Here is a 14,398-nt window from a genome sequence, read left to right on the forward strand (position 1 = left end):
CATAGAAAATAGCAACCATTTATATCTTAAGTCCATTAATCTGAAAGTGTTTCAATTTAGAAACACTTCGTACCATAAACATTAAATTGTTTCTGAAAATAAAAAAAAAATTAATTACTTTGGCATTTCTAAGCCTAGTGCCTTTAAAAAAAACATATACAAACCAGCATTTGTGACACAGATAGCTAAAGGTAGGATGACATCTCTACCTCCATCTTACATTAACAGAAGTTAACTAACTTTTCTAACTTTAAGATAAGAGACAGATACAGGTATTTGAACACTATTCCTGAGGTTTGTGTTAAAAAACAGTTCGAACAAAGAACTCAAAATCCCAAACACAATGTTCTGAAATAAGAAAAGAATTCTATAGTTTAGAACAATAACAACGAAAACAAACATTAGGCAGTATGTACCTACTAGATCTGGATATTTCTCAGAGAGGCCAACACCTGGATGAACTTAATGAGATTGCACCTTCTCTGAACTTTGATGTCACAGCTCCTTAAATTAGACTCATACGAGAATATGTTTTCTTCCTCAAATTTACGGTTTTGATAGGCTTTGTACATAAAAAGAGACACATAATGAAATTACTTAATGCAATGCATCTATATAAAAATGCCATCACAAAATTATCTCACTTACCAATAAAACTGTAAACATGGGTGTAACTTTGCAATTTTAAAATGAATCTCAGATAAAAATGCAGACTTGGATGTCTGGGTCATGAATCTAAAAAGATAATATGTAAACCTCGATCTTTTAAGGGGCAAAGATGAAAAATTAATCTAAGGCATTACTAGGACAACCGAAAACACAAATTTGTATTTAAAAAATTCCCAACATGTTTTCTAAAAAAAAAAAAAGAAAGAAAGGAAGAAGAAAGTCAGGTCATGAATTCACAATAAAAAAACCAAGAATCTTTGATCCCTGCTCTAATAAGAAAGAGTAGCCCATTAGATTTTGAGAAATTCTTAATTCTTCTTATCAATAATTTTTCTGTTTCTTTGGACTCCTATCAGTGTCACAAGTGAGGTCACTTTTCAGTTTCCTGACTCAGTAATGTCAACTCTGATTAAAAACAAAACTTCCGAATATGGTGCGAAGTGCTTCTTACCTTCCAACTTTCAGATTGCTGGACTTACGCCAAACGCAGATACAATTCCCTTATTAGTGACCTGCAGATGTATATTAAAAAATTACTCATGTAAGAATTACATTAAAATCCACAAATGTAAAACCGAGGTACACAATTTTAAAAATTGCTATATTAAACCAGGAAGAAACGTGTTCCTTGTGTATAATGGATTTTACTGACACAGAAAGAGAGCTAAGAATTTCTGTGGTTATTCATGGTATTTTTACAAGTTTAATAGAAGTCTCAAATCCCTAACACAAGATGAAGAAGCAAACAGCCGCATTCTCATGCCATAGAAATCACCTTTTACTAGCGGATATGCATAAAGCATTCAAACTCAGGAGTGTTTCTGCTGGCAGCCACCTTTCAGATAACTCCTCAAATGTCTGCAAAATTATTCCAAGTCTTTTCACACTTGGCCTCTCAGTGTACTCAACACTGAAAGGAGAACTAAGTAATACCTAAACTATGAGTTATGACTCACTGAGCTACTTGTAAACTCAGTCAGAATGTCAAACTGTAAGATGTTCAAGGAGGCAAAGTCTTAGAATGAAAAAAGAAAATAAAAAAAATGCTCCATATAGCCAACTCTCCTTTCTCCAGTTCAGGAACTTCAGTTCAGTGTCTCTTTTGTGGCATTTATAGTGCTCTCTCCATGGTTTTCTCTATGGTTTTATAAACATACTGTAATTACTGCTTTCCTGCCCCAGACTGTAACCACCTCAGGTGAAAAACTATGTACCAAAAACAATTACCTCTTTTTGTAAAAATACAAAATATCTGATAGATAACAGCTGATAGATAAGTTATCCAATAAATGTGTAATAAAGGTAAGATCATTATGCACTGGATAAATGGAAATGGGATTTAGCACTAAAGAAAAGCAAGAAAGAAGAATAGTCATAAGATGGGGAGAAAGCAGTGAGGGATGATTTTAAAAAGAAGTTGGATTAATATTATCATATTTTTATGTTGATAAATTGGTATGAGAAAAATAGAAGATGACTATGCCTGCTAACAGTCATTCATTCAACAATATATTGAAGGTTTTTACTCTTCCTCATGGTCTTGTACTTCATCACTTGCACTTAGGTTTAGCCAACAGTTTACTGTGCTATATATAGTTATGTCTAAGTTGAACTAAGAAATTATTACCTCTCAAAATGTAAATAGTGTATATTTGTATATATACATACATGTACAGTTGATCCTCATTTTTGCAGATTCCATATTTGTGAATTCACTTACTTGCTAAAATTTATTTGTAACACCAAAATAAATACAAGGGTACTTTGAAAAGTTTGTTAAAAAATAGAATTAAAAGATAATATGAATCTTTCTATGAACTTTTTGAACTACCTGCCTATTTCTGATGCTTTTGCTGTCAATCACAGATATGCTCAAAGTAATGAAAATTTGAGTTGCCTATAATGGATGCATGTTCCTAGCTGAGGTCCAACAAGGCGACACTCTGCCTTGTTTCAACTCTCATACTGTAAAAAATTGTCTTTTTTTGCAGTGTGTTTAGTGCCACGTTTTTTTGCATTATTGTGCTTTTGTTGGTGATCTGACTGTTTAAAATGACCACAGCATAGTTCTGAAGTGCTGTCTGGTGTTCCTAAGAGCCAGGAGGTGGTGAAAATACTGCCTCAGAGAAAATACAAAGAAAATATGTGCCTAACGGAGAAAATGTGTGTTAGGTAAGTTTAGTTTAGACATGAGTTATAATGCTGTTGGCCATTAAGTTCAATGTTAATGAATCAATAATAGCTATTAAATAAGGTATCTTGAAACAGAAAAACGTAAAACATGGTTATCTACTGATTAGTTGATGAAAATGTTGTGAGCAGGGGCTTCAAGCAACCTAACACTGTATCTTCCCTGAAAGCAATGGTTCAGTACTCAGTGATTTAGTGTTTGAGTTAACTTTATAGAACATAATTACTACAAGCAACAAAATCTGGCTGTATTTAATTAATAACCTGTTTAGTCAAGATAAAAATCTGAAATGGCATATCAAAGTTTAAGCAAAAGGCTGATTAAAAAACTGGGTCAAAAAGAGTAAAAACTTTTTAAAAATAAAAAACAACTGGTCAACTATCTTCCTTATAAGTTATTAGATACTAATTAATTTTTAATTGCAGAATAAAACTTGGCCAAAACCAACCAAGTATACCATAATCCAAAATACAAATTTATAACATCACTCTAATATTTCTCAAATTCTAAAGAGTAGAAAATTGTATTTTGGGATAAACTATATCCCAATACAGCTTAATAGTAGAAGCAGAATCTTATTGAAAGCCTTGTTCCTAAAAGGATATGAACCATTTGGGAAAGCAGAAAGTCTAATTTTTGCACTCTGAATAATAAGTAAGATAAACACATCATAGATATGACTTAGCCTCGTTAACTTCTGAGTCTATAGAAACAGCGGTACATTTTCTATCATTAATGTGAGAAGTATCTTTAAAGGAGCAAATCACTCTCATGGACAAAGGCAAGTTAACAAAAAAACATTAAAACTGAATTCACGAGTTATTTTTATTAGGCTCATGTATATTAAGAAATAAAGTATAGTTCATAATGAAGTGCATGTTACTTCTCTTTTATTAGTAAAAGGAACTAAGGTATATGCAACTCTGAAACTATTGCCCAGCGCAAGAAATCAAACCTCACCAGTAGTCTTACCCATTACCATCACCAAGCAAAGGACCCCTCTCTACTACCTACCTTCCTTTCTACCCCTCAAAAAATATGATCCCTGAAAATTTGGAGTTTATCATTCCCATGTATTTTTAGAGGCGAACTTTCTTAGGTATCATGTTTTTGATCCATTAAAAAAAAAAACTTTTATCATTTATAATGAAAAAACAAACTTCACAAGGATGCAAACCCTAAAATGTATATACTTTAAAGCTTGTCAGAAATGTTAGCCCTAAATTATCTTATCATGCTTCAAAGACAGAGAACTAATACATTCAAGAATCAAAGAAAGTAGACCACTTATTTTATATGTAAAAGTAACTAAAATGAATGACAACCTTTTGCTAAGTCAGCTAATCATTATGCTGCCACGTATACCAATAAGAGATTAAAAAAAATTTCATAGAGATATATGTAACCTTGTAGGACACTATTGATTTCTTTTAACCTTTTTCAAAGATAAAAATATTCTCTTGCTGGCTGATCTTATATTTAAAACAAATTCTTTTTTAAGCATACATGTGGTTTTGATACCTTAACTTTGTGGGGAAAAAAACGTAAGTAGTGAAGTCCTACAAACAGGTGAGTTCCAGTGCCCTTCTGAGGAGGTCACATGTGTGGCTGAGGAAGGTGGCAGTAAAGGAAAACTCTGATGCTTAGGATCATTCATATGGTCAGTGTATTAAGCCCTGGCAGAATTAACTCCTTTAAAAATAAGCTGGGGATTTATATCCTTTCTCGTAAAGCTGATCTACTACCCTGAAGGGAAATAGTTAAATATTTGAAAGAGACTGAGTAACTTCCTTTTGGATTAGAATGTTCCTTACCTGGCCATGCTCTGTCCTAGCCCCAGGGCTAAACCAATGGCTGCAGAGGAAAGAGAAAAGGAGTTAGCCGGAACCTAACTAAAAGCACATGCATTCACATGATCAATCTGCATGTGCTTTAAGAAATTTATTGGCCACCAGCAACAGAGCCTTAAATATGCTTTATTTTAATGGATATTTCATGTAATTCTAGACTTAGACCAATTTTGACAGAAATGTTAGAGTGCTCATAACCTGGTAATTTTCAATTTAATAAGCAAACTGAGTTAGAATTACATTTCCATTTAATTATGTTAACATAAACTGCTGGAACTATGTTCATTTTATGAATCAATTCTGGTTATACAGTCTACAAATGCTATCATTTACCACAACTTAATTATAGCATCATTACAACAAATTATGACCTTTTGATTGTTGGAGTTATTAAAAATATGTTAAAAATACAAGAATATTATATTCTTTGGGTATGCCCCCAGGAACACCACACACAGCCCTTGATATGAATTCTGGAGCATCAGAAGAAGGTACCTTGGACCCATTCCTTCCATTACAACAACCCGGATTCTGGCTGAGAACAAGTTCAACAACAACGTTAAACATCCAGAAGTCACTGTACAGTTGAATCATTCCCTTCTTGCACTGCCCAGCCCTCCCCATCCCGTTTCAGTCCCCCGAGATTCTTAATACTGGCCTATCTGGAGACAACTTTTCAATGACAGTTGTTATCATTAGCTATGTGCCCAGTCCTCTGGCAGTACTCTGCATAAAACTAATTGTAAATACCAAGGATTAGGAAATCGAGAGAGATATTTGTGGCAAGTTAATCAATAAAAGCTCAATCATAGGAATGATATCAGTATTACTATGAATGCTATTTATTATTCCAAAACTGTAATGCTGAGTACCTCTACGTACTAAGCACTCTTTAGGCACATGGCATATATTATTTCCCATCCTTATAAAAACGTTACAGTTATTCTCATGTTCCAGATGCACAAATGTGGGCTCAGATGTTAGGTTACTTGCCCAAGTAGGTTCTTTCACCATCCATGCTGCAGAAGAGCAAGGAGCTTATATTGAAAGGGCACATTTCCCGGGACTCTAACACTTCTATATATTATCTAGCCTCTGTGATACTAAACTGGGAATAAACAGTCTCTACATTAGTAGAATGTCTGTTCTCATACTGTAACATTTTTTAAGCTCATAGACATGATGCTTCTTGGCAGGCCAGACTCCACTATTGATGTAGGAAGGGACACTTAGTATTAGTAAATGACATATGGATTAATTACCAACTGGAAACAAATTATTCACTGCAGTTCCCCAGACGCTTAACTAAGATATTGCCCCTATGCTATGGATTGTGCCTTTTGATGTAAAGAAAAACATTTTTTCAATCAAATGCTTACAGTTAGTTTAACATACATGCACACACACACACACACACACACACACACACAACTTTAAAAGGATTAAAACAGTAGTCTCTTGTCCCACCTTTCTTGACTGCTAAGCTCTGTTCAGAGAAACCAGTGCAACTCTTAGTTTTTTCCTTTGGTATTAAATGTTATATTTCTAAAGAATATGGCTATATTTGTGATGAATTGATTTTAGATGCTAAGAATTGACTTCCTATTTTCATAAATTTAGCTCTTTTATAACTCTCAACCCTCTACTTCTGATTATAATTGACTAATCAATTGTGAATCCAGAAATGATGACTATGTGAATACTCTCTCTTCCATAGTTTTTCTTTTTACTTCCCCTAAAGTTGGTATTGGCCTAGTTTTTCTTCCTCTGCTATCTATGTACCCACCAGACTTCTTTATTAGAGCTCTCACATCCTCATTACTATTAGTTTTTAAACTTAAAAAAAAAAATCTCTGAAAATATATCCACCCCTTATTCCTTTCCTCTTCTTCAGCCCCCAGAGACCTCCACCCCAAAGCCCCTGGCCACGTGGCCTCATCTGAGCTGCTGTTCTCTGGATGTGCCTGGAACTTCTGTTGCCCTCAATGGGTGTTCACATCACTTTTCTCCTTTGTTGGATTTAGTTTCCTTTATCCTACAGTTTCTCAGTTCATTTCTGCCTTCTGCTGAAACATTCACTTGAATGGTACTTTGAGAGTTTTGAGAAGTACTTTGTTTGAGTTGATCTTTTTTCCACTTTATTTCTGTTTTCTTCTTCACATGCTTTGTTTCCAGCATGCCAATCCAATGCTTCTTTCTGTTCTACTCAATGTGATCTGAATTTTTTCCTCTGCATACTTTTGGGAGTTTCTAATTTCTCTAGTAGTGGGCCTTTTCATTTACTGTGTTGGGTGAGACCTTTCAATCTAGAGATCTGTATCCTTCAATATAAGAAAATTTATTTGCTCTCTTTTTTCTCTCTTTCTGGAATGCCTGATAATTAAATGTTGAATCTTCTGAATTTATCTGCTAGTTTTCTTACCTTTTCCCTACTAAAATTTGTTTTTTTATCCTACTTCCTAAATAATTTATCAATTTTAAATTAAATTTTTATTTTGAGATAATTATAGATTTATATGCTGTTGAAAGAAATATTACAGAGATCCTGTGCACCCTTTTTGAGTTTCCCAAAATGACATCTTGCAAAACTATGGTGTCATAGCACAACTAAAACACTGACACCGATACAGTCTAGATCCAGAACAATTCATTACCACAATGATAATTCATGTTGCCCTTTTTATGGTCTACCAACTTCCCACTGACCCTCACTCTCCTACACTTAACCCCTATCAATGCACTAACCTAGTGTCCATTTTTATAATTTTGTCATTTCAAGAATGTTGTACAAATGGAATCGTACAGTATATAACCTTGGATTGGCTTTTTTTTTTTTTTTCCCTCTCAACATAATTCTCTGGAAATTCAACCAAGTTGTTGCATCTTTTTGAGTTTCCCAAAATGACATCTTGCAAAACTATGGTGTCATAGCACAACTAAAACATTGACACTGATACAGTCTAGATACAGAACAATTCATTACCACAATGATAATTCATGTTGCCCTTTTTATGGTCTACCAACTTCCCACTGACCCTCACTCTCCTACACTTAACTCCTATCAATGCACTAACCTAGTGTCCATTTTTATAATTTTGTCATTTCAAGAATGTTGTACAAATGGAATCGTACAGTATATAACCTTGGATTGGCTTTTTTTTTTTTTTTCCCTCTCAACATAATTCTCTGGAAATTCAACCAAGTTGTTGCATATACTAAAGAATTATTCCTTTTTATTCTGAGTAGTATTCCATTGCATGGATGCACACAGTTTGTTTAACCTTTTCCTCTCAACATAATTCTCTGGAAATTCAACCAAGTTGTTGCATATACTAAAGGCTTATTCCTTTTTATTCTGAGTAGTATTCCATTGCATGGATGCACACAGTTTGTTTAACCTTTCACTTATTAAAGGACATCTGAGATGTATCCAATTTGGGGCTATAATGAATAAAGTTGTGAACTTTAGTACACGGGTTTTTCTGTGAACACAGTTTTCATTTCTGTGGGATCAATGCTCATGAGTGCAACAGCTGGTTAGTAAGGTACTGCATATTTAGTTTCATAAGAAACTGCCAACCTTTTCCAGAATGGCTACACCATTCTACAATCCCATCAGCAGTTTATGAGTGATCCAGTTTCTCCACATCCTCATCAGCATTTGACATCACTACTTTTTTTACGTTAGCCTTTCTGATAGATGTGATATCTCATTGTGGTCTTAGTTTGCATTTCTTAATGATAATGTTGCTGAACGCCTTTTCATGTACTTATTTGCCATCTCAGTATCCTCTTGGTAAAATGTATGTTCATGTCTTTTGCCCATTTTCTAATTGAGCCGTTTGTTTTTCACTGTAAAGTTTCAAAAGGTCGTTATATATTCTACAAACTAGTCCTTTGTTAGATATGTGGCTTGCAAATATTTCGCCCAGTGTGTAGCTTCTTTTGATCCCCTTAAATGGGTCTTTTGCAAAACAAGTCCTGAATTTTGCTGAAACGGCATCCCTCCACCACTGAACGCACCTTTGTCAAACATCCCTTGGCCATACTTGTGTGGGGCTATTTCTGGATTCTCTATTCTATTTCACTGGTTTATATGTCTATCCCTCTATCAGAACCATGCAGTCTTGAATACTGCAGCTAAACATAAGTCTTGAAATCTAGTAGAATGATTCCTACCAATTATTCTCTTTTAAAAAATTGTTTTAGCTATTCTAATTCCTTTGCTTTTCCATATAAATTTTAAAATAATCTTGTCTATATCTACAAAAAAGTCCTGCTGAGATTTTGGTAGAAATTGCATTAAACCTGAATATCAATTTGAGGAGAACTAATATTTTTACTACACTGAATCTTCCAACTGATAAACATGGAATGTCTCTTCATATTTTTAGATCTTCTTTGACTTATTTCACCATTTTTATCTCTCATTTGATCTCTCATCTCTTTTACTAAATTTTTTCCCAAAATTTATGAAGAAAAATTTTAAATATTTAGTAAAGTTGAAAAAATTTTAGACTGAACACATACATATCCACTACCTAGGTTCTACCATTAACATTTTACTATACTTGTTTTATAATATATCTATCAATCTATTTTAGTGGTATATTTTGATGAGCAGGTACCTTTTTTCCTGGTTATTTGTTTTGGTCTGTCTTTATACTGAAGGCTTTTCTAATTATCTGGTATCTTTAGTTATCTATTCAGTATTTAAAAGGCACTACGAAACTTAGAAGAGCTTTTTCAATAAATAAGCTTATCTATAAGATGATCATACAAGTTTCTCTTAAGGGGAAAACCTACAAAATTTCACCATCTTGTGTTCTTTTTTCTTGATTGGTGAAATTTCTCAAGAGAATAAATATTTACTTGTTGGCAGAGACAGTATTTCAGCTCCACGCCCACCCTGTCTCTAAGTTTTCGGCTTTTCTAGGGCCTGTGAGAGGCAAATGGGCATTTCCTACAGTGGACATTTAAGTTCACTTTCCCTCTACCGGCTCAGTTAGCTACAACTACCCAAGTGCTTTCTATCTCTAGAAACTAGTTAAGATCTCTAATCTGCTGAAGTGTCCTTTCCTTCTTTGTCATTGTGTGTTTATACCTTTTCCCTTCTGTCGGGTGGAATGTGGGTACGAAGACTGAAAATAAATGCTCAGAGAGGTAAAAAATCCAAGAGGCAAGTTTACTGAAGCCATGATGGGAGAAGTTTTAAGAAGGGAGTGGTCATCACTTTTAAATAGAGAGAAATCAAACGTGATAGGGACTGACAAAACACAATTGACCTTTTCCAGAGAAGTTTCCAGGAAAAGGTGTGAGATGAAATCAGGATTATAATGTCACATGTGGGTGCAGAAGGCGGATGTGAGGAGGCAGAGTGGGTGCAGTTTAATCGCTTCTTTCTAGGAGTTTGGCTTTCAAAATATGAAAGAGAGAGAAATGACAGTAAGGTTGAAGGATATTAAAAGAAAAGGTTGAAAAGTGTGGTGGATGATGAAAGAAGACTTTGGATACAAAAAAAACTTCTTTCAATCAAAAAGCATAGGTGTTGAAGTCAGCCTTGGACAGAAGAAAAAAAATCTTTCCCTCTAAGACTAAGAAAAAGGGGAATGAAAGAAAGTGTATTTGCGTAAATTCATCTAAATTTGAAAGGCAGTCTTAATGAGTCCAAAGAACAAAGTCAGTAACCACAAGAGAAAAAAAGCCCGGAAGAATATTAGGCTGTGATAAGAAAATGGCATAATACAATTTATAATTTCAGAGCCACATTAATTCTGGATGATGGGTATATTCGAGAATAGCCAGAGTAGTGAGTTACTCAAGTGGTGTGCAGATGAAGAACGCTCGAGTCAGGAAGGAAAATAAACTGTGCTGAGCCATATATTATCTGATCTGGCCAGCATATATTATCCCATCCAAGCCTCACCACAGCACTGCTGACAAGTAACCAGCATTTATTGAGCCCTTGCCAAAGGCCGGACGCTGTTCTGATTTAATTCTTAAACTACCCCAAGGGTAGGTACTATCCCTGTTCTGCAAATAAAGAAACAGGCTTAGTGAGATTAAGTGATTTGCCAAAGATTTCATAACTAAGTAGAAGAGCTGGAGTTCAGACTTAAGTCTCCTGATTCCAAAGCCAATGTTCCTTCCAACCATTATACATATTGTCATAAATTGGGATGACAAGTTGTTGCAGAAAGGAAAACTAATCCAGGTGCTAGAGTCCTCCATGAATGAGAGCAAATGAGAAGGGGTAGGTGGAAGTATGAACCTCAAACAAGGAAGAAATTTTACCCAGGAGTAAAAAAGGAATGATCAGGAAGGGGCAATGACATGGTAGGACACATGGCGGCCTGTGTTTCCTAGGGAATGCAGGAATGAGAGAAAACCTCACACTCGCAGATTTAGATGTTTCCTCTTCTAAACTCTTGATGTCTTTGCACATATCTCCATCGGCCTGTGTTTCCTAGGGAATGCAGGAATGAGAGAAAACCCCACACTCGCAGATTTAGATGTTTCCTCTTCTAAACTCTTGATGTCTTTGCACATATCTCCATTAAAGCAGTTATGTTCATAACTGTAATTGTTTATTTATCCTAATGATAAATCAAAGGTTCTTGAGAAAGGGATAATGGTTAATAACAACAGTAACAGCAAGAGCAGTAGTAGTTGTAGCAAACGTGGTGGAGTAGTAACAGGATCAGTGGTGACAGCACTGCCACCACACACATGTTAGACATGTGCCGGGCACCACACTCATGAACATACACGGATTATCTCACTCAATTCTCCCAACAACTTTATGAAATAGTCCTATTACTATTCGAGCTCACAAAGCCAGCAAGTACTGGAAGCAGAACTTGAATCCAGGCTGTGTGACTCCATGCCTCGAGTTCTTAACCGCACTGCCCCTTCGCTGCCTTCAATTAGCATTATGTTTTTTGTGTTCTTTTATCTTATTTTATTTCATTTTTTGGTGCTCCCAGCACCTAGTTTAATTCCTGGAAAGTAAAAGTTCTTAACAACTTCTTAGTGAAAAATGAGTGAATAAGGAACTTCAGAGGAAGCAATGTTCTTGGAAGCGAGAGAGTGAAGTTTATGCGAAGGCAGAGGAGGAAAAAAAGCCGTCAGAGAAAAAGGAGTTGTAGGGCTTACATTTATTTACATTGAAGCCAAGATTCTAGAAGGGCTCACAGGGAGACTAACAAGGGAAGAAACACCTGGGAGCAGAGAGCACAGAATAGTTTGAATGGCTAGGCCGACAGACACGTGTGCATTGCCACAATTCAGAGGGGCCGAGTATGGTTTCCAAGTTCAGTTCTCCCTCTAGGATGCAGATGCAGTTGAGGCATGTCTAGGAGCTAAGCCTGACATGTATTATTTCATTAATCCTCACAACGGCTCTGCTGATAACAGGAATAGCCATTGCGCATGGAACCCTCACTATGTGGTCTTTCATGTAGAGCAGTAGTGCTTGGTAACAGCTGAGTGGAAGGCATTTTTTGTTGTTGTTAGTGTGACTAGAAAATAAACCCTTAGGGAAGAAGGTTCTGTCAAACTAAAATCTCTGCAGATGCAGAGCACTACACTAGTTCCTTCTCACTCTTCCTTAATCCCTTCCCCACACACAGTGTTGAACTGCAGGTAGCAGAAACCTACAGGATTTCAGTGGGAGTCCGTTAATATTCTGTCTATGCAAAAGGACAAAACCTAACTCAAGATTCTTAACTGAGGTCTCCTAAAATACACTTTTCAGAAGGAAAGAACTATTGCACCCTGTAATACAGGTTTTTATTGTTAAAGAAAAATTTCTACTTTTTGGACTCAGAAGCATAATTTTATTTTAACTCAATAGTGAGATATATATAAAATGATCTAGATCTGTGCTGTCCAGTATGGTAGCCACTAGCCATATATGGCTACTTAAATTTAAATTAATATTAAAAATTAAGTTCTTCAGTTGCAACAGTCACATGTCAAGTGACTTAGAGAGCTACCATAATGGGACTTGCAGAACATTTCCATTACTGTAAAGAGTTCTATTGGATAGGACTGTTCTAAATGGATTATCACTAAAAATTTGAATTAAGCTTGAATATGTTGTACAACCTTCTATACTAAACATCTTACCTGTGAACCATAACTATTTTATTGAAGAGAATTGTAAGTATGAAGAAATAGATAACAGAAAGTGGGGAGGGACAAGGAGAAGCAGAAATAGATGCCAAACTCCTAACCCAACATCCTACAACAGAGTTTCATAGATCAAGAAGTGAAAATAAAAATTAGGGCAAGAGGATAGAGAATTAGTAAGCCCACACAGCTTAATAAGAACTAGGTCTTGGTAGCAACCACAACTGAGGATACCAAAAGACTAAGGCACATGTGTCAATGTAGAAACTGACAGGGAGTTCATTCACACCAAGTGAGCAAATAATAAACGAAAGCAAACCAAAATCTTAGATGAAAAGGACACCATTAATTTCCTTCCCCAAGTAATGCACAGTAGGAAACAGTAATATGTGAACTTTTAATTCATAGACATTTATACAGAAACCAGGGCTAATGGGTGCTATTTATAGGATTCCTCCACAGATTTACATGTTACCAAACACAAAATAAATGCTTAATAGTTATTTTTAATTGACTTTTGGTTGAGTGGAGTAGAGTGTGTGACTTCAGAAAAGTCAAATTACCTAGGAAATGTGGGTGGTGTGTACCTACTATGACTACTTCAGAGGTAGTAAAAACACTCAAAACAGTGGTGCACATGAGAATACTCTGCAAAATAAAATACACTGTACAATATAAAGTATCATCATCACTCATCACTTCAAAATGTTTTACACCTAGTTTAATAATCTTTCTGTTCTTTACATAGGTATTTTGTAAAAATATCATACATAAGGAAGGATTGTTATTATACTTATTCTATAAAAATTAAGACATATGTAAGCTAAATGGCTTACCCAAGGGAATCACATTAAATCAGGGGAGGAATCGCTCCTGTATATCTTATTTATCTCAATCTTGAGTTAAAGCCACTTTCACCATAAAGCAATAGATGCTAAATTTCAGAGTGTAAAAGTATTCCCAGTGAACGTAACCTTTAATCCAGGCAAATCTTGCTCTAAGCAAACTCAATATTTACACAAAAGATAAAATCAGGGGTGAATATTTGCTTTATAAAGGAATTCATTTTAGGATTATGAGTTACCCATGTACATTTAAAATAAGGTTTATTTACATACAATTCCTCAGGTAAATACTTAAAGCAAAATATAAATATCAATTTAAAAATCAACTAATAAATCATATTTATCTCTGCTTAAAAACATGTATCTCATAAGTGATCGGAAAAAGTTAAAGAGAAAGTAAATTCTGGAACCATTTAGAGAGTACATACATGGAAGCTGAGTTAATGAAAATCCCATTTTGTGCTTACATATATTGTTTTAAAAGATGGTCATATATTAATTTTATTTTCCACATTTAATATTTGTATTTTTAGAAAGTCAACAGAATAATTAAATGTGACTTTCAAAATTTAACACGTTATTTTTACTCAGAAATTAGATACTAAATTCTTTGCTTAAGCTGTATTGAGGCTCTAGTCACTTTTTGTGTAGCTCTAGTTATTTTAATGAACATTTCATTTATCTTTGCTAAGTATTTTCTATTTAAAAAA

The 14,398-nt window shown here is 34.8% G+C and overlaps 1 protein-coding gene across 1 annotated transcript in view; it reads right to left on the bottom strand.

Moving 5' to 3' along the window:
- GPATCH2 (G patch domain containing 2) overlaps nt 1-14,398 on the bottom strand; it is a 176,381-nt gene that overhangs the window by 49,615 nt on the left and 112,368 nt on the right. Inside the window, exon 7 of the mRNA XM_008584871.1 lies at nt 4,675-4,714. Coding sequence (XP_008583093.1) covers nt 4,675-4,714 — 40 coding nt within the window. The remainder of the gene's footprint in view (nt 1-4,674; nt 4,715-14,398) is intronic.

This window comes from Galeopterus variegatus, unplaced genomic scaffold (genome assembly GCF_000696425.1).
Source record: "Galeopterus variegatus unplaced genomic scaffold, G_variegatus-3.0.2 Scaffold3394, whole genome shotgun sequence".
NCBI classification, from domain to species: Eukaryota; Metazoa; Chordata; class Mammalia; order Dermoptera; family Cynocephalidae; genus Galeopterus; species Galeopterus variegatus.